Source organism: Phodopus roborovskii, unplaced genomic scaffold (assembly GCF_943737965.1).
Source record: "Phodopus roborovskii unplaced genomic scaffold, PHOROB, whole genome shotgun sequence".
In the NCBI taxonomy this organism is placed as follows: Eukaryota; Metazoa; Chordata; class Mammalia; order Rodentia; family Cricetidae; genus Phodopus; species Phodopus roborovskii.
Genome location: NW_026126638.1, coordinates 1603818 through 1629231, shown reverse-complemented (window position 1 = coordinate 1629231; position 25414 = coordinate 1603818). Strand labels below are relative to the sequence as shown.

The following is a 25414-nucleotide window of genomic DNA, read 5'->3' as shown; positions in this document are numbered from 1 at the left end:
AAGGTAAAAGCCCCATACTCAGTGTACAGACTAGAGGTGGTGTCTCAGCTCCATAATTTATTTACCATGAAGAGAACTGCAGAAATACAGAAAATCCTCAGACTATTCTGATCATGTGTTTATAAGCTGGAGACAGTAAACTGGATAGCCAGATAAGACCCACCAGTTAGTTTCAGAGGTCACAGGTGGGTCTGCTCACCCTGATTGCCTGTCCAGGCCCACAGAGTCTCCAGGCTACAGAAAATCTTTAAAAAGCAAAAAAATCAGTCCATTCCAAATGAGGTCGTCCGTCAACTACACATTCGTCAGGAAGAGCAAAGGCATAACAAAATCAAAGAGGAAACCCCACGCCTTCCACACTTCCTTTAGTCATCTACACTTCCTTTAGAGAATGAAGTGAGGAAAGAAGTCAACAATGAACCCAAACTAGTCCTTCGGCTTGAAGAAAAGACACACTCCTGGGGGGGGGGGGCAGAGAGTGCCGTGAGAGGGGACTCCTAAGTTCAGCTTGTCCCCACCTTCAGCGTCATGATCTGTCCTCCTCTTAGCTGAATAGTGCAAGCTGTAGGCAAACATCTCCCACAGCATTCACCTTCATTCTTCTCTTCATGATAGCCCTGGATCCAGGAGAGAAAGCAGCCATAGTTAACTGCCCAGAGCACCACAGTTATAACTCAGGTTACCTGGCTGACTTCTTGCCTCCACCATCCCATAGTTACACCCAGAGTGTGACTGACATCTCATAGTTACTCCCAGAGTTCAGCTGACATCCCATAGTTACTTCCAGGGTTCAGCTGACATCCCATAGTTACTCCTAGAGTTCAGCTGACATTCATAGTTACTCCCAGGGTTCAGCTGACATCCTACTCTGGGTTTCTCCAGCTCTCGCTCCTTCTTAAGTACCTTCCCTCCATGTATGTGCATCTCACCCCAGTTACAGCAATCTGGCTTACTAAAGGAGGCCTCTCCATTGCACTCTGAACTTATGAATTTAATTTTTTACTAGGTAACTGTTCATCCAATCATTGTCTTAAGACTATCCAAGATGGAACTCAATTTTTTTATTCCAAATATCATCCTTTTCCAGTTTCCTTTATCTTGGCAGATGACCTAGCTGCTCAAGCTGGAAATCTGGCAATTACCTTGATTCCATCTATTGCTTCCACCACATCCATTACCAAGTCTTGCTAAAAATGCATCTCATACCCATTCACATACCCTTACATCATTCTCTCATCTAAGCCATCATCTCCTTCAACTAACTCCATCCTTGCCTCCTCCCATAGGTTCCCAAATGTCCATTAGAATGACCTCTTTAATATATGGCCCAGCACCACACTCTCCTACTTAAGAGCATTTGACTACAATTCTGGTTCTAGTTGTGGTATAGGGGCTTGTCTTGGATAGACACCACACCCACCCCAGATAACAATGGCAAATGATTGACAATAAAACACCTACTAAAGGCAAGATCAGAAATAATTAGTTGGTTACATGACCCTTGAAGAAAATGAAGAATAATGAACAAAATTCCCATTTTAATGTCTTTTCTCACCACCCAACAGTTTGTAGGGGCCTGGATGCCAGAACTCAAGGAGATTATGTCTTCTCCTGACAACTCAAAAGACAAGAGTTCAGAACTACTAGGAGACCTGAAAACTAAGGGGCACATCTCAAGACAGAAGAAATCAAAACAAGGAAGCCTACAAAGCTCCATGTAAACTCCCCTCAAATATTTAGGTGACCCTTTAATTACATGTGTACTGAAAAGCCTACAAGAGGATCAGGGACAAAGGATGGATGGACACTCAAGAGATGTGAGCAGAAACTTCATCTGCCATGTCACAGAGGAAAAAGCTTGGAAGAGGTAGGGTAAATAACTTGGGTGTCCACAAAAATTCACAAAAACACAAACTTAACAGACATCAAGAGAATAACCCTGATACTAAAGCCTACCAAAACAGTATATATAAAAGAAGCAAATCAGAAACCTAACACTCTTCCATCATAGACATAAAAGTCTCATTTTTAATTATAAATATATCTAGTAGTAGATTTAGAAAAGGGTACCACATCATGACTAGATGAGGTTTATTCAAAACAATGCTAACCTCACTACTTGAAATCATCCAATGTAATTTTTTGTTTCCAGAGTTAAGAAAAAAACTATAAGATTGTTAGAAAGTATAAAGCCATTTGGCAAAATTCAAAAACCGATTCATAATTTAAACTCGCATCATCATATGGCTGGAAAGAAATTTCTTCCATGTGATAAAAATTAATACACTTGGGTCATGCTCAGAGAATTGGTTCCCAGTCAATTAAAAAAAAAAATTACACTCCTCATTTCTATTCATTATCACACTGGTGGTATAACCCTGTATGATAAACAAGAAAAATAGCCAGCCTTGATGGTGAATGCCTTTAATTCCAGAACTTTGGAGGCATCAGCAGGCAGACCTCTGTGAGTTTGAGACCAGCCTAGTCTACAGAGCAAGTTTCAGAACAGCCAGAACTGTTACACAGAGAAACCCTGTCTCAAAAAAAAAAAAAAAATACAAAAAATAAATAGACATTATAAATATTTCAAAGAAAAAAGTAAAATCTGTCTTTATTTGAAAGTGTCATAATTTGCTTATATAGAAGATCCTTAGGAATCTGTGCTGCAAAAACATAAAAATAATTAAAATGCTATTATTCCATTTAATCAGTAAATTTGCCAAGGCTGAGAAATACAGATACAGAATCAATGTCTTAAAAATTAATTGCAGAGTATCAATACATGATATGAACATAACATTTTAAAATTCTACTTACAATACTATACAAAACCCTAAAGGTCTAAAAAAATAGACTTTTAAAAATACGTGCAGAATCAAGACGTAGGCCATGAGAGGATGAGAGGTCCAGACTCTCTCTCCAGTAAGACCATCTAAGTGGAAACACTTAGATTGATAGAAATGGGTTAATGTTTAAGACAGAGCTAGCCAAAAAGAAACGCTAGTAACAGGCCAATAGCTTTATATCTTAAAAAAAAAAAAAAAAAAAAAAAACAGAGAGACCGCAAGAAAGGAAGGGACTGTGGGAGGAAGGGGCAGTGGCTGTGGTTAGGAGCGGGTGGCAGTCACACAGCAGGGAGGCAGAGCCCAGCCAGGAATAGACAAAAGGAAGAGGACTAGGAGGGGCAAAGGGACAGAAAGGAAGGGGCAAGAGGGTGGAGAATAAAGAAGCTGTATGTTTGAGGGATGGTGGGGGCTTGGAGACCAGAAGGCATGGGCATCAGCCCAGGGGCGTGTGAAAGAAAACCGGTCCCTCCCAACACCCAGAACCTCACTATGTCTGCTGCCCTGCTAAGCCCAGAACAATGAGGGGACAGGAAGAGGGCCCACCTGAGCACAGCTGGACATCCAGGTGGCCACTGGCAGCAGGCATATATGTTATAGGTGCCACCAGGTGCCACTTCCCTGGATGTCCCATTAAACATTCAATTCAGTGTGGAAAGTCAGCTCTCTCTCTCTCTCTCTCTCTCTCTCTCTCTCTCTCACACACACACACACACACACACACACACACACACACACACACACACACGGACCTTGTCTCCGGCTGTTCCCTGATTGTCCAGTCACTGAAAGAGGCAACTCTTCCTCCACCAATGGGCCAAGGTCCCAGCCAGCCACTGATATCCCGGCTACAGCCAGGGAGTCCTAGTTTACGGCCATTTCAGGGCTGCGTCCTCTGTCCCACTTTGTCCCAGAGCTCCGCCTTGCTAACCGCGCCCCGGCAGCCCCTTCTGCTGTTTCGCTGTCCATGGCCTCCAGTTCGTGCCTACTTCTCTCCATTGACCTCTACTTCTACCTGCTGGCTACTCACCGTCCTCCATCTTAGACATCCCTATTGTGGAAAGCCAGCTGAGTAGCCCATGACAGAGTGGCCTCTTTCCTCACGCTTCCCTTATCATCTTTCAAACTTCACCTCCACCACTCATCAGCGCAAACCGCCTTGCTCTGGTCTCTGTGGGAAGCGGTGCTAGTACTGTGTGTCTGGTGGGGCATCAAACAGGTCTACCTAGATGTTGCTCCATGCAGTTGCCCCACCCCCAGAGCCTTACTGAGACCCTTCAAGGAGCATCAAGGCTAGTTAAGGATGCTGACCTACAAAAGGACCAGCGGAGCTTGAAAGAAAACATAGGCGCCAGGCTAACCTAGTGATTCTGAAGTGGGGCACACTGCTCTAGCAAGATATCAACATGTTGGAGAGAAAGGGAATAACATAGAACAACATAGACATATGTTTTAAAATATATACAGCACTCCTGGAGGCAGAGGAAGTGACTTACCACACCTTCTGAACACCAGAGGGCGCTGCTAGGGGGGAGGTTAATAGACCTATAGACCTCCCTCACCCGCTCAGGCTACAGCACCACCCTAGCCTGGATGCAGGTCAGTAGACAAGGATGTTACCCTACTCCGTGATGAAGGCCTCAGCTGTTGGGGGGGGTTGTTTTACATTCACACACTAAACCCCAAATCCTAAAACATCAACTGCAACTTTGCAAAAGATAAAGAATCTGTATTCACTTGGTTTCTTTTTCATCAAAGCATATCTATTGTCTTTGAATTGAATGGCACTGTTGGAAAGAGCTATCTCCCATAGGGCCATCCAGACCACTGACCTTTCATTAAGCCCTGCTTTGAGCTTGACACTATATAAGAATCATGGAAAACACAGATGTAGGTCACATGTCCCTTTTTCTGATAAAAACAGGAAGCATGCCCATGACCTTTCAGCTCCCACTCCGCTCCTTTCCTAGCCCTGTCCTTTCCAGGTGTCACTTCCCCTATGTTCTGCCCTGTTCACGAGGGCCCATCCATACTGTCCACCACCCAGCCTATGGCTTTGTAGAGCTGACAAGAAGAAGCTCTGGTGTCACCTGAGTCACTGTAATTCCTGCCTCTAGCTCACAGGAAGTTCATCTATCAATGCATTGTCTAAAACAGCCAAAGCCCAAACACAAGGGAGAGCTAGAGGGAGAACCCCAAGCCTCTTAAGACATTCAGGTCCCCTCAGCCTGTGTGAGGCCTATAATATCCCTGTTATACAGGACTAAAAGCCATAACTAAAATAATAACATCACACCCCTTAGTAGATACAATCGATGTGTCTATTAAAATTATGCTAAGAATAATAATAAACTAAGCTAAAATATACTTTTAAATTATTGCACACTGATTTTATTTTCATTTTAACCTACCAAACTGAAGATTATCTACTTGTCCGGATACTCCTTAAGAATGTACCCAGAGCAAGTGAGAATCACTACTTAACCAAAACAAGAAAGAAAGATTAAGTGTGTGTGTGTGTGAGAGAGAGAGAGAGATGTGTGTGCATGTGTGTGAGTGTGTGAGTGAGAGAGAGTGTGGTCTCTGTATGTGTGTATGTATGTATGTGTGTGTGTGTGTGTGTGTGCACGCGCACGTGCGCACGCCCATGTGTATGTATGTAAGCATTCAGTTTCCACAGACTTCTTATACAGGTCAGAGGACAACTTCAAGTTGTCCACATTATTGGAGACAGGGTCTCTTTGTTGCTTACTGCCCTGTATGCCAGGGCCCACAAGCTTCCAGGAACTTCACTGCTCTGCCGCCTTCCTGTCTCTCCATAGGAGCAGTGAGATTACAGACAAGATGCTGTACTCAACTTTATGTGAGTTCCTGGGATTTGAACTCAAATCCTCATGTTTGCACTCAAAGTGCTTCTCCCACTGAACCATCTCCCCAGACTCAGGACGAACTATTTAAATGACTGAAATGTCTACTAATGAAAGGTAGATTATATACATTAGGACACATCCATTTAGATGAAGGTCGTGTAGGATCTTGCATGTCACAAGGGTCTTGCAAGTATTTCTTGACAAATTTTTAATGTTTTCAGAGTATAGTGGTAATGTTTCTTAAAATATATATTTAAAGATACAGAGCTGTGAATATAGCATCAAACGCCTTGAAAACATTGTGCTTATTTTTAAAAACACAAGAAAATGGATAAAATTTAAGAGACTAAATGGTAATTATTTCTGAGGGATGTGGTTTGGATGGGTGTCCCTGTAGCTGTCAGACATCAGCCATAATGAGAACAAAGGCAAGATTTAAGGATCCAGTGAGGCCCTGTTGGGTCTCACGGAAACTGAGGTACTCCTTAGCCCCTCAGAGCCTCTCTTACCGTGGGGCAGGCTGCACAGGTTGTCTTACTGCACTGAAGCTTGAATCTGGAGATGGCCCCTGTCTGCACAATGCAGCGGCAGGTCGTGCATAAGTCAACCATCACACTTTTCCCTGGCTAGAGACAGAACCAGAGTCAGGTTTCCAAAGGAACCAGATATTACACCTGCCTCCCCACCTCAAGTATAGACATGCCAGAAATAAAGAGAGGCAGCCAGAGGGTGGAAGAGGTACTAGATGGGACGTGTGCTCTGGGACTGTGATGTGCTTTGACATGTGTGAAAGACATGCCCACATGCTTGGAGTGCAGGCCAGAAGGTGAGTTCAGGACAGCCAGCCCATGCCCTGAAGAGAGGGAGGGACAACCCCAGTGTGGATACGAGGCTGGAGACCCCTGAAAAAGTCTCCAGCTTTCTCTCATTTCCATCTTAGTCTGATCTGCCCACCCTTCCCATCCCACCACCAGCTCCAACTCACACCAATGATGGTGCCATTGAGCAGGCAGGCCTCCATGGGCTCTGGGGAGAGAAGCAACATATGAGTTCTGACATGCCATCCCCAAACCTCCCTTACCAGGGTGTTGTGAGTCTTCCTGCTTGGGTCCCAGTGACCTCTCTTTCCCTTTCAACCAATAGATGGGAACTGCCTGATTCCTTACTAGCTATCCTAATGAAAGAGCCCCTAGGACACTAGTTAGCAGGGATCATGATTAGGCGATGGATAAGTCAGTTGTCTTTTGGGCTTGAGAAAAGAATAAAAAAACAGAGCTTATGATTTGTAATTGCTGTTTGTCTGTCTCTCTGCCAGCAGGCTTCAGGGGTAGCAATGCCTTCACCTAGATGAAACAATGCTGTAAACGTGGTCTCCAGAGTCAGAGAAACCTGACCTAAGAGGAGTCCACCACCATCCACCCTCCCCCAGTCAGTATCATGAGGATTACCCAAGACAATGGGGGAAAACTCCATCTCTGGGCTCAGAGCTAGGCACAATGGCTGGCAGAATTACCATTGTCTCCTCTCATCTGCTCTCTCACAGCCACAGTAGCAAACAGATTTTAATTGTGCCCATTTATCTGAGTTGCAAAACAGGCAAAGAACTCAGAAGTCTGAGGAGGAAAGAGTCCTAAAGGTAAACCCAGGCCCTGCCAGGCCTAGCCAGCCTCGACTCACCACAGCGACAGCTGGGACAGCACTCTGAGGTCTCACAGCTCAGCTGGAAGCCTGTGGGACAGGTAGGGACAGCCAGCTGGGGGCAGGAGATGTTCCTCTTCTGCACAAAGACCGCCTCCTCCACTCGGACACACTCGTTGATGAGGCAGGGGTTCTCAGGGTCAGCCCACCGAGAGCCAACCTGCAGAGTACCAGAGGCCATCAGAGGTGCCAGGCAAGGCTGGGACTCAATGTCTTGTACCAGTATACTGCTCTTGGGGAATTCTTTGGACTCTGAAGGTAAGCCCTCATTCAAAAAAAAATTGAAACCACAGAAGGAATGACAGGGGTCATCACAATAAGTCTGGGTTTAAGTTACCCTGACTAGATCCTAGGCAAGTCACATGCCCCTGCCCCTGAGGCTCTCTGGGATTAGCACTGTCAACTCCATCCTTTCTAAATTCTTATTCTGATGTCAGAACTACAATTATCTAGGAGACAATTCTCTGTTGATAGTAAAATGGCTTGAACATGGTTGTTGTAAGAGGACATTTTGCCCTGCAGGGACACTCCTTAAACTCAGGAGGGAAGCAACTCAAAAGTCTTTAGGAAGTCCCTGAAACTAACCAGGATCACTAGGCCTCTCCCTTTCCAAAGTCACATAAGCAGTAGGCTGCTCAGAGACACAATCAGATAAGCTGAACTTCCTGAAAGAAGCTAAGGCCAGCCAAGCTGCCTGTAAGAGCAGGAACCAGTCAAGCTGCATGGAAGAGGCTCAGACCAACTGAACTACCCAGGACACTCTCCAACCCACTGAGGTGCCTGCAGGCTGTGCAATGGACTCCAAGTTCCCAGCTTTTGTGGGCTCTCACCCATGCTGGGGTGAGCTTTGCTGATGCAACTGCCTTTGAGTCATTTCTGCTCCAGCAAGTAACCCCTCACCTATATTCCTGTAAGTAACTCCAATTAAACCCATTGGTTCACCAAGCTAAAACTTGGTGTCCATACTTTGATCTGTCATTGGTTTCCATTGTTGGGTAAACAGATGATGGTTAATGTCTCTCCAGAAATAGGGTCACACAAGAGGGTGTGTGACCTGAGGGGCTGTTGGGGACAGAATGTCCTTTGCTCCGATGGTGTAGCTACTGGTGTTATCATAAATAACATCCCATCATCAGAAACCCTAATTGAACTCAGTGGGCCACACACAAATCGGAGGCATGGAAATAGGAGGGAGGCATATTAAGAAGGGCTCCAGTAGAAAAGGAGAGGAGAAAGTTTGAAACAGAATATTAAAATGACTAAAATTCATTATGTAAATTATGGAACTGTCAAAGAATAACAAAAAATAATAATAATTCAAGAAAAATGGCTTGGTGAGCCATCAAAACCTCCAGGGATCACAAAAGACAGCTAACCAAACTACTCTTAACTCCAGGAAGAAATTCTGCAGGCAAAGGAGACAGGAAAGAACGAGAGATAGGAACCATCAGTGTAGCAAAATGCTAGCTCTAGACCTGCTGAAACAGCTGAGGAACTTTGCCAACAGTCTGATTGCTGCTTCAAATTGTAAGTTTCTCCACCCTCTCAAGCCACTGTGTAAACACAAAAGCCCAAGACCTGGGCCCAGCGCTTGTAGCCTGTGTAGCCTGATGGACACCAAGTATCCACGATGATGAGGCCATCCCCCTCAACCAACCCCTAAGGGACTGCATGACCTCAGAGTCACTGTGAACAGGAGACCTAAGTCCCTGGCAGTTTATCAATCTCTTAGGGAGGCCACTAGGCTTCTCCTTGAATCCACAAAATGGGAAGCCTGAGACAGCTTTAACTAGTTCCTAAGGGGAAAAGGGAACCCAGCTGGGATTCCAACAGTACCAATACCTGGATACACTCTCAGGAGGGAAAGCAAAGAAGAGGGAGAGGAAAACTGGATCAGCACTGATGGACTGATGGATGACACAATGGACTCACAGGTTGGAAGTCAACACCTTCCTCTTCCCACTCCCCAGGGCCCAGACCTACACTCCTCCAGGAAGAGTGGGAATCGCCCCGCAGAGAGCCTGCCACGACCTTGCAAGCAGAGGGCAGGCACCTTCCACAGCACTCGCCTTCACGGAAAACGTAAGAGAAGCCCTGAAAAACAAAGAGACAAACCTGAGAATCGGGGGCTCTGACCTGGGCATCATGTTTACTGAGCCCTGGGGCTAACCAAGACACGTGAGATGGATATTTTCATCCCTGCTGTCCACAGACCTCAGGATCACACCAACAAGTGATCAAGAAACTCCAGCCCCGGGTCATTAAGTCAGGTCTTTGCAGGCTGAAGACATCAATACCCCCTCTCAGAAGACTCCACATTGAGACCAACATCTAATACACATGAATATTAAAGACAGTTCAGAGTTCCCTTAGAAACACCTGATGAGCCTGACCTCAGCCATGGCGGAACCTAGGGCAGCTTGTTGACTGCAATGCATTCCCAAGATGCCTAGGATAGAGCCTTTACTTTGAAGAATGATGACCTGCACAAATGAGTATCTTGATTCTGGCACCTCTCACCATGTGTAATACTTTGGCTCTTAGATGTTCCCTAGCCTGTGGCGCTATTGTGAGATGGTAGAAAACTCTAGAGATAGAGCCTAATGGAAGCAAATTGAATCACTGAGGGTGTGCCCTGCAAAGATAATTTTGGACCTCTGCCTGCCTCTGAGGCCTCCCTCTATCTCTCCCCTTTCCTGACCATCATGAGATGAATGTCTTTGGTCCACAATACACTCCCCATGGTGATGTATTGTGCCTTACTTACTACAGCCTGAAATTGAAACCACAAGCCAAAATTAACTTTTCCTCTAGTTGATTTTCTCAAGTACTTTGTCACAGTGATGCAAAGTTGACTGGCATGCTAATTTGCAGAGGTCAGAATCCTTGATATTTACCTAATAGTGTAAATACCTTAAATATTAAATATTTAAGGTAAGCAAATGACAAGAGACTGACCTTCCCCAGAGAACCTCACAGGGAAGGCTAGCATGCTGGGAGTTTATCAGTCCATCTTGCCTTTGGAAGATCCTCTAATACGGCCAAAGTATTAAGAACTTAGATTAAGGGGTTGGAGAGACGTCTCAGCAGTTAGGAGCACTTGCTGTTCTTCCAGAGGACCTGGGTTCAATACCCAGTACCCACATGGCAGCTCTCAACTGTAACTCCAAGATCTGACAAACATACATTCAGGCAAAACACCAATGCACATAAAATAAAAATAAAATAAATAACTTAGATTAAAGGGCTATAGGAATGGCTCAGTGGTTAAGAGGACCCAGGTTTGGTTCTCAGCACTCATATGGTGGCTCACAACCATGCGTAACTTTGGTTATAGGGGATCCAGTACCCTCTTCTGGCCTTTGTAGCCACCATGCATGCATGTGGTACACACACATAGATCATACACATAAAATAAAAACTAAAAAAAAATCTTTTAAAAAAAAACTTAGATCAAAATCCTCCTCTAAATATCATATGCAAAAAAAGAAAAAAAAGAAAAATTACCATGACAGTGTGGCTGAGTCTGGAGCTAAGGGCAAAGAACCCAGGACAAGGCTTAACCTGAGGCTACATCCTTAAAAAGGAAGGAATAGCTGGCTGATCAGATAGCATGTATGCCAAGTATGCATGGTTCCCTAGGCACACTCAAGAGCAGGGTCAAATCTGAAGAGGTACCAACACTGCTTCCCTGGGGAAATGCAACCACCCCAGAGACTTAGCTCAAGTTCACATCATCTCCAAGGGACTTATTGACATCCCTACCCGCGTCATGGCAGTGCGCAGCAAGCTGTCCCCAGCCTTTTATCAACTGAGACTCAAGTCATTTACTGTGAATAGATGAGCTGCAGGATGCTATGGAAGAGCTGACAAATAAGGATAATATACTCTATATGCCCTCCACTATAAAGAAGGGCATGCCAAATGCTATGAAAGAAGCAAAGACCCCAGGGAAAGGGAAACCTGAGAGGAGTTACCCAACACCTTTAGGCATCTGGTATACCTCCCTAAAGCCTCTCTAAAAGTGCTGAGTCATCTGGATGGCTGTACTCCTTTAATCTTTTAATGTATCTCACACTGTCAATATTACAAGTGATTCCTAGCTACCTTGATCCCAGAGACCCACTCTGATGCCCAGATGTCCCAAGCATGCTACAGAATTTTTTTTTCTAAAATTATCCTCCCAACAATCTCAGAAAAGCAAGACAAAAGAAATTTTTTCTTCATCTCCTTGTCTTTTCCATTATTCCACCAAACTAGCTTACAGGTATATATTGATATGTCTTATCAAAAGACTCATCTCAGACCCTTCAACTTACTCTTCTCCATTCTGTTTTCACTGGCTTTCAAATTAACAGACATGAGTATAAAGTATAATATCCACCCAACCTAAAGACATTCACCACTGAAAAGTAAATCCCTAATGTCCTTAGCAGGACAATCCTCAAGCCATGATTACCATGGCTGACATGCAGTTGGAAGACATGGAGAGTTTCTGATGCCATATCCCCTGCTGAGGCTGTCTGAGGGCCATATGCTGAAGACTCCATCCTTCTTCCCAGGATCTTCCCAGTGCACCACTGGGGATACTAGCTACTTCTGTATAGTTGCGACCAGAGTTCCTCAAGGCAGAACAGGAAACAGGGAACAAAGCAGGGATGGGAGCCAGATTCAAATCTCCAAGACTTCCGAGTATGCCCTAATCTCCAAGACATACCCCCAATGCTTCCGAGTATGCCCTACCTCCTGAAATTTCTGCCACCACCCAAATAGCTCTACCACCTGGGAGCCAAGCATTCAACACGGGAGTCTAGATTTCATTCATATTAAGAACATAAAATTTGGGGTTTTAGTTGCACTGCCTAACAGAATGGCCTGTGGGTTCTAAGTGCCCAAACTTTGTTGGTTTTGATGAGTTGAAGAGCTGTGGCCAACTCCACCTCCTATGCGGGCCCTTCATATCCTATTGACAAACATAAGGAATAGCCTTCACTCTTCTTCCTCCTGAGAAATATCATGAGAGTGAATAAAACATCCTGTACCATATTGACATTTCAATCAACAATGAGCCACATATGTGACAGTAGCTGCATAACATTATAATAGAACAGGCATTCTGGTACATGCATGTAACTCCAGGTCTCATATGCAACTAGCACAATGCAATCACCATTATTTTAGAGTGTATTCTGCTACTTGTAAAATAAAAAATCTGCTGAAAACAAGTCGTGCCACACAGGAACCCACCTCATGCATCAGGTGTTAAGTGCATCTTTAGATTACATCAAGAGGCCTCTTGAATGATTGACATTTACACCATCTAGGTTTGTATATAAACATTCTGCCATGTTCTCACAACTATGAAGTCACCCAACAGTACACGGCTCAGAATGGATTCTTGCCATTATGCACTGTCACAGAAGTAACACGAGTCCCTCTGTGGGTAGGACAGCAGGTAAGTGGGAAACTCTCCCATTCCAGAACTTGCTCCAAAGCCCACACTTCCATCATCCATACACCTCAAACAGCTTCAAGAGCACAGCTCCCCCATGTGGGCACTGACAGCCACAACTGCGAGCGCTTGCCCTTGCATGCTCAGCAACTCTGCTTTAACATGACTGTTTCACTAAGATGCAGGGATGACACGGGATCAAGTCTGCGAGCTTCTTTTAACCCACAGTCCTCCCTAATGTAGGTGGTCCCTCCTTCAAGGGTCTGGGCAGTCCTCAGTGTACCAGCACAGGGTGCTGTAGAGGAAGATGACTGAATTTGGAAAGCACGGGTCGTGTTTTCTAGACCTCAAATTACAAACATGGTCTGAAAAATTGCCAATCTGTGTGGAAACAGTGCCATGCATGAAAACAGGAGTGGCCGCAGAAAATTTGCTGTGTCTGTTCCAGGTTAGCTGGGGTGGGGTCTGAGGGTGAGGTGGGGGGAGAAGGTGATGCTTAAACCACTATGGACTTAAAACCACACAACAGCCACACCCATTAGCCAAGGATAGACTGCAGAAAGGTGGCACAGCAATCTTTTTCTCACACTTCTTTCCTTTTACCCAACCTGCTATGGTTTGGATGTGAAGTTGCTCCAAACATTCATCATGTGTTGAAGGCTTGGCTCACTTGCTCCCATGTTCAAACATGGGCTCCTTGGGGGAGGGGGGTAACTGCGTCATGAGGGCTCCAACTTTATCAACAGACTACACCATGGGATGTTTAGCTTCACTGGATATTAGGAGGCATGAAAACTTTAGGAGACATTGCCTAGCTAGAGGAAACACCTGGAAAGGCCTATACTATATTCTGTCTATCTGTCTATCTAGCCATCCATCCATCCATCCATCCATCCATCCCTCTCTCTTTCACTCTAGATAGGTAGGTAGATAGGTACCAAATAATCTTCCTTCCTTTACTCCCTCCACATTCCTTCCTCTCCTCCCAACCCAATGATTCACAGAGCACCCAGACCTTGTGCCTCACTTACTGGCTGACAGCTGTCTTCACAGGGCTTCTGAGAGCACTGGGCCACACGCAGACCCATGACAGCATCCTCCATGTCGGTGCAGGTGCATGTGTCACAGCCCTCCTCCCAGAACTGGCCCACAGGGTAGATGGTGCCTCGGTGAACACAAACCTGGGGACACAAGGTTTCTGAGAATGAAGTTGCACTGGGGTCGTTTAATCGTTAATGATGTCCATTGTATGGAAGGGGCTTAGTAGGTGAGCCAGGCAGTGGTAACACACACCTATAATTCCAGCAGCCATACTTATTAGCCATAGAAGCCAGGTGGTGGTGGCTCATGCCTTTAAGCCCAGGACTTGGGATCATACACTTTTTATCCCAGCACTAGGGAGGTGGAGACAGGAGTGATATGGCTGGATGGAGAAAGGAATATAAGGCGGGAGGAGACAGGAGCTCAGAGACTGCAATCTGAGGCTTTGTGGAGGACAGTGTAATCTGTATTGAACTCTGAGGATTCGTGGAGACAGAATCGCCCATTTCAGTCTGAGGTAGCGGTAAGAGCTGGTGGCTGCCTACTTTGCTTTTCTGATCTTCAGTGGCTTTATTAAGTCATAAACAATGGCATGGTTCCTGTAGCATTGAACATAACACCAATCTGTTAAAAGATTGTTGTAGTCTGAGTGTGGAGGGGGGAGTGAATAGATGCATGTGTAGATGCATGGGTGCATGCATGGGTGCATGGATAAACTGAAAGTAATGAACACATGAGTAAACTATTAACTACTCTCTAAATAATCCTTGCAGCCACAGTATCTCTTTGGCTAACCCTATTAAAGCCACACACTGCCTGCAACCTCAGCATCTAGCCATGTGAACACATAGCAGATTCATTGTCACTACCTCCTGAGTTAATGAAATTTCCATGTGAGTGAGATGGGATACGGATGGCTCACCCTTGGCTCAAGGATGAGGAGGGCTGGGAAGTTCAGATCCGTGAGGAGCTATGAGTGAGCCATGGCCCCAATCAGAGTTGGGCAGTGCCTACCTTGTCGGGGAGACAGGTGGTTGTGGTGCAGCCACAGTCGTTGGTGGTGGCCGAGGCCAGGAACCCAAGTGGGCAGCTCACTGTAGAGTTGACACAACTGCAAGCACACTCATACTCATCGCAGCACTGGGTCTTTCTAAGGGTAGGCGTCCGGTGAGGGGGACAGGAGGGTGGCGACACTCTTTTGCACTCTTCTTTCCTGCAGGCTGGAATGAACACAGGTGACACCCTCAGTCCTGACACACTGAGCACTGTCCTCTACTAGTACTCCTTTGTGCTTGGTTCTAGGGAACCTTAGACCCGGGCTATTGAGTCAGATACGCACATGTACCCAGCTCGATGGCTATAGGACATTCAGATTCCAAAAGTGGCCAGTCTTCTGAATGCAGCATTCATGAGAGATGCAAGGTTAGGAACCCTTATGGAAAACGGGGAGGCCACTCAATCACTGTACTACCACCCCTAAGAACATGTTGATGAGGCACACAATCCTCCCAACCACTAACTCTGAGAGATACCAGACACAATCCCTAAAACCCAGAGGGATCTAGGCAAATCATGGCTGGTAGATACTTGTGTATGTTGACAGCTAACAGGATCCTCTGCCCACCTGAGTACATCACCCTCCAGGCTTACCCTCTCCAACAACGGGCAAGTGAAAGGTTGCCAGCTACACTGTCACAACCACAAGGTTATTTTATAAATGTTCAAGCCCAGCCTTGCACCTGCACCTAATTCCAACTTCCTTTTGGTGTGCACCCCCTCCATCCCCAAAGCCGACATCAAGGAACTCGCGTGAGATTCCAAAGTAGACGTCCAAGAACACCCTTAGACTTGAAAGGGACCCTTGATAACTAAATACAGAGTTCTGTGTCTCACTGTGTCTAATTTTAGCCCACCTCAATACTTAAAAAAATGTATTTTATGATTAAATATAGAAACCCACAGAGAAAAACACCCTATTAAGTCTGAAACTAAGGGCCAGTGATGAAGATAAGCAAGGCGACATGCCTTCCACTCAGTGGCAGAGAGGATGAGGCCAGCAAGTAACTACCGGGTTTGAAGTCCAACTGTCTGAGTCCCATCATCTGCTTTGTGTTTATTTGTTTGAAATTTATTTAAGTGCATTGGTGTTTTGTCTACATGTATATCTGTGCAACACATGTGTAGCTGGTGCTTTCAGAGGTCAGAAGAGAGTGTCAGATTCCCCTGGACTGTAGTCAACGGCAGTTATGAGCCCTGTGGATGCTGGGAATCAAACCTGGGTCCTCTGGAAGAGCAGTCAGTGCTCTTAGACACTAGGTACCTCTCCAGCACCCTATCTGTGTCTAATGTATTTCCAAAATGACATGGCTGCAGCTATGCCCACACTGGTATGCCTGCAGTTGATATAGCCAGGGCTGTCTCAATTAGACATGAGCCTAGCCCTGTTTTCCAAGCGTACCCTAAACCTAGGTTCGGCTAGCTGAAAAGGGAAATGAAACCAGCTTGGTCCCCAAAGCAGAAGATGATTTTCCAACGCTAGGAGAGAGTGACCCCACAGCTACTCCTCACCCACAGCAGCCTTACCACAGGCAAAGGTGGGTCTGCATTCTCCGGGGTTGGTCAGGGTTGGCTGGAACCCTCCTTCACACGGAGGCACCGGAGGCAAGTTGCAGTTAACCAGGTCACACACTGAGATTCAAGAAAGAGGGATGTATATAGGTCTTGTTGAGGTTACTCTCTTATTGCTGGTCAGTGAGTTCTGCATGCCCTCTCCTGTGAATTTCTATAACTTTAAGAGGATGGTGATGACCAACAGAGGCAGGTGGAGATGGAGATTTAAAAAGAAAGAGGGGTGACATATTGGATAAATGATGGATGGATGTGGAAGGGGTAGGTGGATGGGAGACAGATAGTAGGTAGCTAGGTGAGTAGATGCTTAGATACACAGAAAAACTATGAATGATGATAGATAGATAGATAGATAGATAGATAGCATATATCATGTCATCTTCTCATGAACTAATATTATCACTTGCAAAGATCTGTAGCCTTTCAGCTAAGTCTGAATCCTCTAGAACTCAGTTTCCCCTTCTGTACCAGGTTAGCCCAAGGATTCCATGAACTAATGAAATTGCAGTCCCTAGCACATTACAGATATTTAAATCTGTCTATAAGCTGGGAAGCTGGACCAAACGAACCCCCAGTTTTCTCTACCACTAACACTTGGAGATCTGTTTGATAATAGTGTTCTCAAACCAGATTGAACTGCCTGTAAGATTTGTGTTGATATCTGATAAATTTCATCAGAATAAATCACCTTCCCAGAATCCTGGCTTCTCTTCTAGTTCCTTAGCCTTTCCCTTGAAGATCTGCCTTTGGAGAATGAATTAATAAAGACATCTGAAGAGACAGATATGAGGATGCTGTTACCGCCCTGCCATGCAGCCCCTCTACCATCTCTGAAGTCCCTGAATTGCAGTCATCCACCACCACCACCACTCCTCCCCCGCCCCCGCCCCCTCCCCCACACAGTCACTTGCTGAAAGCTTGCATGTGGCCTTGCCCATAGCCAGTGTCCTCGGAGTCTCACTGGAAGCATCTCCTCAGTAAGTCTCTGTGGCTCCGGCAATAATCGCCGCCCCGTGCTATTATCGCTCTTACACCTCACACTTAAAGCCACTTTGTAGAAAGCTGTTTTCTGGAAGTTTTCCTTTTAGTCCAGCCAGCCCTCTCCCACCTTCTTTCACTCACCCTGTGACTAAGAGCAGAGCATTTCGGGGTGTCTGTGGTCTGACCCACTTGGGGCTGGACTGAGCTCTGTACCCTGGAGGAATTTGCTGACAGGGACCAAGGCGGGGGGGGGGGGGCACATACCACACTCGTACTCTGGGCAGCACCCGTTTGCACTCTCTTTGAGGCGAGCCACTTCACACGGGCCACACGTGGGAGCTGGAGAAGAATAGCCACAAAATTCAGAGAAAAATAGTTAACTATGGTCTAGACTAGAAAAGGTCTCATTCACAAAAATCCAGCACAGACCCCACATGGGACTCTCATAAGATCTGGACCATGGGGACCAGGACAGGATGCTAGATACAATAGATTCCTGGACAGAATGAGTTTCCACAATGGGTCTCGGTAGCATCCTCAAGATTCGCCTCCAGGGGACTCTGAAAGCATCAGGAGGAAGGCAGGCGGAAGTACAAGTGCATCTACTCAGGTGCCAAAGGGACTCCTGACCTCAGCAAGTGGAATGTGGCCTCACAGAGAAAAACGCCCCCAGGCCCCCAGGCGGCCTTTATTTGGTTTGGCCCATCATGTGTATGACAAGATGGCGGGGGGGGGGGGGGGGCGCGGCATGGAATCCTTTTCCTGCAAGGGCATCAGACAGAGGCTTACCTCTGGTTGTGGGACATGGCTGCGCAGTGCAGTTGGCCTTTCTTCTGCTGAGGCACACACAGATCTGACAGGGCTGGTAGTCTGGTACCCAGGTCTCTAGGAACTGTGGGAGAAGCAAGGCTAAGCATGGGTACGGGACTCTGTAATCTGAGCCCCATGTTCATGGGAGTCAGCACTTCAAGCCCATGGCTTGGCTTGCCCTCTTGAGCGCCTGGGTGTAGTGGATGAGGCAGGTGGGCCAGAAACCTGTGGCAACCTTGAGTTTGCATTGCCTGTAACAGGACCCTATGTCAGAAAGAAATGTGTTAAACAGACAAGCTGCTGACTATAAACAGGAGGGGGGGATTGGAGGCAGAGAACAACAGAAGGGCAGAATAGGGGTGGGGTGTACCTGTAATCCCAGCACTGGCGAGACAGAGACAGTGGGATCTGGAGTTTGAGGCCAGCCTGGGCTAAATATAAGAGCTTGTATCAAGGGGGGGAGAAAAAATGAGGGTTAGGGTATGGGAAAAGAAGGAGAAAGAAGAAAAAGAGGGAGAGGTGATGGAGAGAGAGAAATACAAACAGAAGACTGAAGCTGTTGTAGATGCTATGTCATGCCAAGACTGGGAAGGTGCACAGGACTTTGACTCCCGTCTGGGGCAGGAAGCTGTGAGTGTCCGCTGAGAAGGAGGGAGTCTGGCTGTGATGTTCTGGCTCCCTCTTGTCCTTCCGCTCTCTAAATGTGGACCGCAGGTATCTAAAAAATAAACCTTTCCGCTTATCAGAGAGTGTGCTGAAAAAGCTGTGGGGTTAACATCCCTCCCACTGAGGCACACACAGACTCATGGTCTGGAACCCATCATCAGAAAGGCACCCCAAAGTGGGTGTTCAATTTATTTCTCTAGGACTTTCAGCCTTCCTAGGAAGCTTTAGCCAAGCACACCCAAGGCAGGACATGGAATCCACTGCCCCTGAGAGACTGAGTGAAGGAAGTTCAGCCCCTGGAGACGCCACAGACCTGACTGCAGCCAGCAGGGGGCGCTACTACACAGGCCCAAGCTGTCTGCTGGCTGAATGAACTGTCCCACAGATTCCAGATCAAGGCACAGAACAGCAATAAGGATATCTGGATTTCAAGGTTAAATTAAGAGACCAAAGGAACAGCCTGCAGAGTGTGGGGTCAAGGCCAGTCAAAAGGCACACGTATGCCATCATACACCACCCACCAGTAGTTGGAAGGAATGTAGCCCCTAGCCTGAGCTAGAGCTTTAGAGCCTCAGGAGAAATGAGGTGCCAGGCCACAGGCTCCTAGGTAAGGCATGAATGTCCTGCTGAGCTGAGGGGGTCACTATGAACGGTGCTGCACCAGCAGCACTCCCGTGAGAGGCTGACAGCCTGTGCAGGACTCCAGACCCCATCTGATCCCGCTACAAAAGTTCACATCTCCACGGTGCATTTTGTAAAACAAACAAGAGCTATGGAAACTGGTAAATATTTTTCCTTTTCCCGGGGTATAGCAGATTTAAGCCCTGGTTATTTCCCTGAAGGAAGGTTTTTCTGGGCTTTCTGTTTAAGTCTAAAAATTCATTTAATGGAAATGTTCTTCATATTAGATTTTCATTCTTTCTCGGCTTTAAAACGGATGCTGGGAACACAGGTGGCTGGATAAGCGCTTGTTTTCTCCCATTTAAACTCTATTTTCTGAATAACTAAAACCGGCTGTGTTCTCATCAGAGGTTTTGATTAATTCTATACTTGACTTTTTTTTTTCAAATATAAAACTGCTCTTATGTCCAAAATCGTGGACTCTTTGGACAGATCCCTTAATGCAACTCATATGCCTATTCCAATTTGTTGTCCGTAAAGTGAGGGAAACAGATAAAAGAAGAAACAGAGTCAGGGAGGAGTGGGGAAGAGAGGGTGGAACACACCAAGGCATTACAGTAAAAGTAGCACGTTTCCTTCCTTTGGGGTGTGCAGTCTCCTAACACTCATGGAGGCAGGAACACTGAGCTAGAGAGCTTACTTCTCACCACAGGAGGCCAAGGGAGAGGGCAAGGCAAGACTTCCTCTTGGTGTCTCCCACAGTTTGGAATGACTACCAGCATTAACGCCACTCACAAATGTTCTGCATCACTGGAACCCCAGCAGGAGCCCAGGAGCCCTGATGATCAGGGAGAGAAATGTGAGGTTTTGCCAACTCACATGGGGAATCTTCCATCCAAGGGCTTAATTCGTTTGGCAATTTGGAATATGGCGGACCCGTGTGCCTGGGGTTTCTTCCCTACTCACCTATCCATGGTGAGAAAATGGGGGTTCTCTGGGATGAAGTTCAACACCTAACCTCAACAAAAGACCCCACCCAGTCACCAGTGCTGCTCATGCATGCTCACATCAGCACCAGTCAGTGCAGATCTTAGCCAGCACTTCCTCCCGAGCTCCACGCTGTCAACAGCAATCCCATCATATGATTCATGCCATATGAACCTTGGACTTCTCATCCATTAAATATGACATGTGATAATGACCCCACAGGGGTTTGGAGGAAATCAAACTGATCTACTTCCTGGCTTACAATCTCATGGACAAAACAATGCAGCTACTGTGACCATTGTTTGCTTCGTTCTCTTTGGTTGGCTAGCTTTACCACAAGCTCCACTAACTGTGACTAAATACAGGGGTAAGCCACTCCACCTGGGCCATAAAAGGGAAATGGTTCTCCTTGGTGACTGTGCTAGTTTGAAAGAAAATGGGGAGTGGCACTATTAGGAGGTGTGGCCTTGTTGGAGGAAGTCTATCACTGTGGAGGTGAGCCTTGAGGTTTCAGATACACTCAAGCCATGCCCAGTATCTCAGAGCACTTCTGTTGCCTGCAGTTCGATATGTACAACAGACACTTGGCTACTTCTCCAGCACCATCTGCCTGCACACCACCATGTCACACCACAATGATAATGGACTAAACCCCTGAATTGTAAGCCATCTCAATTAAATGTTTTCCTATGTAAGAGTTGCTATGGTCATGATGTCTCTTCACAGCAATAGAAATCCTAACTAAGACAGTGAGGGTGGATATGTTAGATCTTGAGACCACATTCCCTTTTATTAGGAGCTAAATAGGTTCCTACATCTACTATGCTTGCTGATGTCATTGACAATGATGAAGGACAGGACTGCTATGCACCTGATCTTGTAAATAGAGATGCTATCAACTCGGAAGAGAGAAGACTGCATCATAGACCAATGGAAGAGTTTGGTGAATATCCTTTGAGAGTGTGCTCATGAGTCCCCAGAAAGCTAAAGAACTGGCAACTCAATGATTTCCAAGCAAATCATCCCAATAATAGAAAGGTCAGGTCTTTGGAGACACACTGAGCTTCAAATTCTGAGTACAACATTAAACCTGTCTCCACAAGCTAGGTCCATGGGAAAGTTGACTGAGCTTTTCCCCGATGATTTTCCCCGAAGCAATGTGGGTTAAACTAGCATCTTCTGGTAGAACCTGACTTGAAAGGGTGCTTTATACATACACACACACACACACACACACACACACACACACACTCACACATACATGCACACAGCATGCATACACACACACATGCTTCATAATCAAATGGGTTAAAGAAACAAAAACCTTCTGAAACGTTTGCAATGTATATTAGTCCATTAAAAGCAGTAAAGGATCCCACAATGAAGAAAGGTACTGAACTTTTTATCTATGCTCTTTAAATTCACTTGGCCACAGGTGGTTACAAATGCTATGGAGGAAAAGAAACCTATCTTTAAAGAACATGGAGATAATATACAAAATACATAGTATGTCTGAATAATGGCTGGTATCATCTAATGTTATTTTCTCCTTCCCTCCTGAGTTCTTACATCACTCTGCCTGCATGAATAAAAATAATATTAAATGATGTGCTAAAACTTTGGAGTTTGGTCCCACAGCTAATCCACGGGAGACCTGAGATCTAAACTCAGATCTGTCTGAATTCAAATCTGTTATGCATGCTTCCTTTGCTTCCTTCCTATCCCTCGATGCTTCCCTAAGAGTCAGCTCTGCTGTGGGAAGTGGAAGGGGCCAACCCACTAAGGTGGAGATGCCAGGCTCCTACCTGATGCCGGACTCCATCCTCCCCAACACACTGAGTGCAGGCCTCCTCGGGAACACAGCTGCCTTCCATCATGACTTGATGTTGGGGACAAAAGCAGCCTTCTGAGGGGTGGTCCCCACAGGAGCTAGTGTTCCCATCACAGTGCCGAGGGCAGTCACGCTCACAGTGGTTATATACCAGGGATGCTGGGCACGACATAGCTGCAGACAGAGAATGAGGTCATTCGCAACAGCCTACACCAGCCAGAAGCAAAAGCAGCACAGCAAATTCAAGATGGCCAAGCATCTGACAAACTTGCTAGAGCAGACATGACCCAGTCTCCCCCAGTGTCCATTCACTCCACCTTCCACAATACTAAAAATCTGGCTTCAGCATATAAGCACTCAGAATAAAGAATACAAAACCTCCTGTGTGATTAAGTGAAGTCACACGGCTAAGCTCTGACCAATTAACTACAAGAGGAAGAAAGTACCCTATTGGTGGGCTCTGGGAATTTATTTTATTTTAGAAAGACAACTGTGCCTCCTTCCTGTAGTACAGTTGGACACTGAACTTCATACCTAGAGCTGCATCTTAAACCTTGGGGATAATGACTATGGCCAGTGTCAATGATGCCACTTCCCTCTGATCATCCAAATGACAGGAATTCCTACTTCTCTGCCACTTGCAGCTAAATACAATCCCAACCAATTATGTGAAAACTCTGACATTCTTTCCTTGGAATACAGACATATCTAAGACTTTAAAAAAAAAAAAAAAACATCTTAAATAAAGAATCCATAGTGATGAGGAGAAGCCTTGGGAAAGAAGCTACCAGGGAACTCCCTCTCACAGTGTAACCTGGCTGGGCAAACTTCCTCACATGGCCATACTCACATGGGCAGTGGTGGTTTCCAGAAGCCTAGAGCACAGTGGGGGGGGGGGGTTCTCTGTGTGCATTGTCTAATGAGGTCATACACACAGCAAGTAAACACAGAAGATGCTCTCTAGTGCTAGAGGCATAGAGGCATGGCCCAGAGGTTAAGAGCACTGGCTTCTCTGCTCTTCCAGGGGTTCTGAGTTCAATTCCCAGCAACTACATGGTGGCTCACAACCATCTGTAAAGAGAGCTGGTGCCCTCTTCTGGCCTGCAGGCATACATGCAGACAGAACTCTTTATACACAATAAATAGGAGGGAGGAGAAAGTGCTCTCCATAACGCACAACGCAGCAGCCGCCTGTTGGGCTGCAGGCAGATAGAATAGAAGCAGTACCATCCAATTGGATAACACCCTGTTGCAGAATATTGTTTTAACTATGTAAAGATGTATTACATTTGTTTATGCTGGCAGTATTACTTTAACCGTGTGAAGGTGCATTACATTCGTTTATGCTGCATTTGTTTAATTATGAAAAGACTGGTTTAATAAAAAGCTGAACGGCCAGTAGCTAGGAAGGAGAGGGATAGGTGAGGCTGGCAGGCAAATAAATAGAAGGAGAGATCTGGACTCAAAAAGAATGAGAGAAGAGAAGAAGGAAGAGGGAACGAGGAGAAAGAGAGGGGCATGTCCTGGGCCAGAAGCCAGGCAGCCACCAGACAGACAGACATAGAGACATCAGGAAAGTAAGATATATGGAAAGAATGAAGGTTAAAACTCCTGGGGCAAAACATAAAGAGAAACAGGTTAAAGTAAGAGCCAAGGTAAGGCTGAGCATTCGTAACTGATAAGAAGTCTCTGTGTCGTGACTTAGGATCTGGTTGGTAGGCCAAAACAAAAAAGCCTGGTACAAAAGCAATGAAATAAAAAATGGCTGGGGACATGGGTGAGGCAGTCCAGTTCCTCTATTCTGCCAAACCCAGGGCTCAGGAAGACTAGAGAATAGCCAATCACTAGTTGAGATGCTCAAGTCCTCAGCTCCCGGTCAAAGAGGCTGAGATCTCTGTGGTGACAGACTCTGAGTGAGACACACCAGCATGTACAATGTCAGTGATCCCACTTGATGACAGAGTGTGTCCTTCACTCTAGCTCCTGTGAGAGCAGAGTCCATATCCGATTCACACTGGTTGTCTGTGCTTTTCAAATGATAAGCAAAGGGCAGGTCCAATTAGGAAGGCTGGCCTTGATAGGGAGCCGTCTGAGGAGTCAAAAGGCAAAATGCCACTCCCACCTCAGAATCCTGCTCGATGGTCATTTGTTCCCCATTGGTAGAATTTCAAATTCTGCATTACTGGTTATGCAATACATAGCTGATGTCTACCTGCTTGTGTCTAAAACAGTAAACTCGCAACTATTTGAATTACAGAAATACACTTTTATCTACATAAAAATTCTGCATTCAAAGGTCTTCTCTATCTATAGTCTTGTTAGACCCTAACTGGAACCCTAATAGGAAACATAGGGATTTTGATCTTCATTAGGCAGATGAGAATCTGAAGACCAGAGTGTGAATAACCCCATCCTTGATTTGTTTCCAAGTTGTTTTGTTTTGTTTTGTTTCGTTTTTCAAGACAGGGTTTCTCTGTATTGCTTTGGAACCTGTCCTGGAACTCGCTCTGTAGACCAGGCTGGCCATGAACTCACAGAGATCCCCCTACCTCTGCCTCCTGAGTGCTGGGACTAAAGGTGAGCGCCACCATCACCCAGTGTAAGGAACATATATAGAGACTCTCACCACAGAAATCAGTTGTCCTCCAATCGACACAGACCCCATTGGTCCGACAGAGGTGGGCATAAGAAGCAATCACGTCACACACTCGCTCCTGGTGGCAACTGTCTTGCTGGCAGATGGCATGGAATGTGGCTGGAGCAAGGACCTTGTGGCATTCAGCAAACAGTGCTGAGAGGAGGATCTGGCAGTGGGAGCTGTCAGAGACAGGACACTGCTCCTCGGGAACAGGATGGCATGGGGACCCTGGCTGCTGCACGGTCCATTCCTGGATAAGTCTTTTCCAGTCTGTGGTGACCGTGCCGTCCCGCAGCATGAAGTCATTGGCCCCATTCTCATCACAGATTCCTAAAGCAACAACAACAC

The 25414-nt window shown here is 46.0% G+C and overlaps 1 protein-coding gene across 1 annotated transcript in view; it reads right to left on the bottom strand.

The window, feature by feature from the left end:
- Vwf (von Willebrand factor) overlaps positions 1 to 25414 on the bottom strand; it is a 126657-nt gene that overhangs the window by 3165 nt on the left and 98078 nt on the right. The window contains exons 36-47 of the mRNA XM_051173265.1: positions 25055 to 25396; positions 22403 to 22602; positions 18303 to 18405; positions 17778 to 17852; positions 16488 to 16592; positions 14919 to 15124; positions 13895 to 14044; positions 9395 to 9505; positions 7391 to 7571; positions 6699 to 6739; positions 6223 to 6339; positions 519 to 617 (exon numbers count right to left, since the gene is read on the bottom strand). Of these exons, the coding sequence (XP_051029222.1) occupies positions 519 to 617; positions 6223 to 6339; positions 6699 to 6739; positions 7391 to 7571; positions 9395 to 9505; positions 13895 to 14044; positions 14919 to 15124; positions 16488 to 16592; positions 17778 to 17852; positions 18303 to 18405; positions 22403 to 22602; positions 25055 to 25396 (1730 nt within the window). The remainder of the gene's footprint in view (positions 1 to 518; positions 618 to 6222; positions 6340 to 6698; positions 6740 to 7390; positions 7572 to 9394; positions 9506 to 13894; positions 14045 to 14918; positions 15125 to 16487; positions 16593 to 17777; positions 17853 to 18302; positions 18406 to 22402; positions 22603 to 25054; positions 25397 to 25414) is intronic.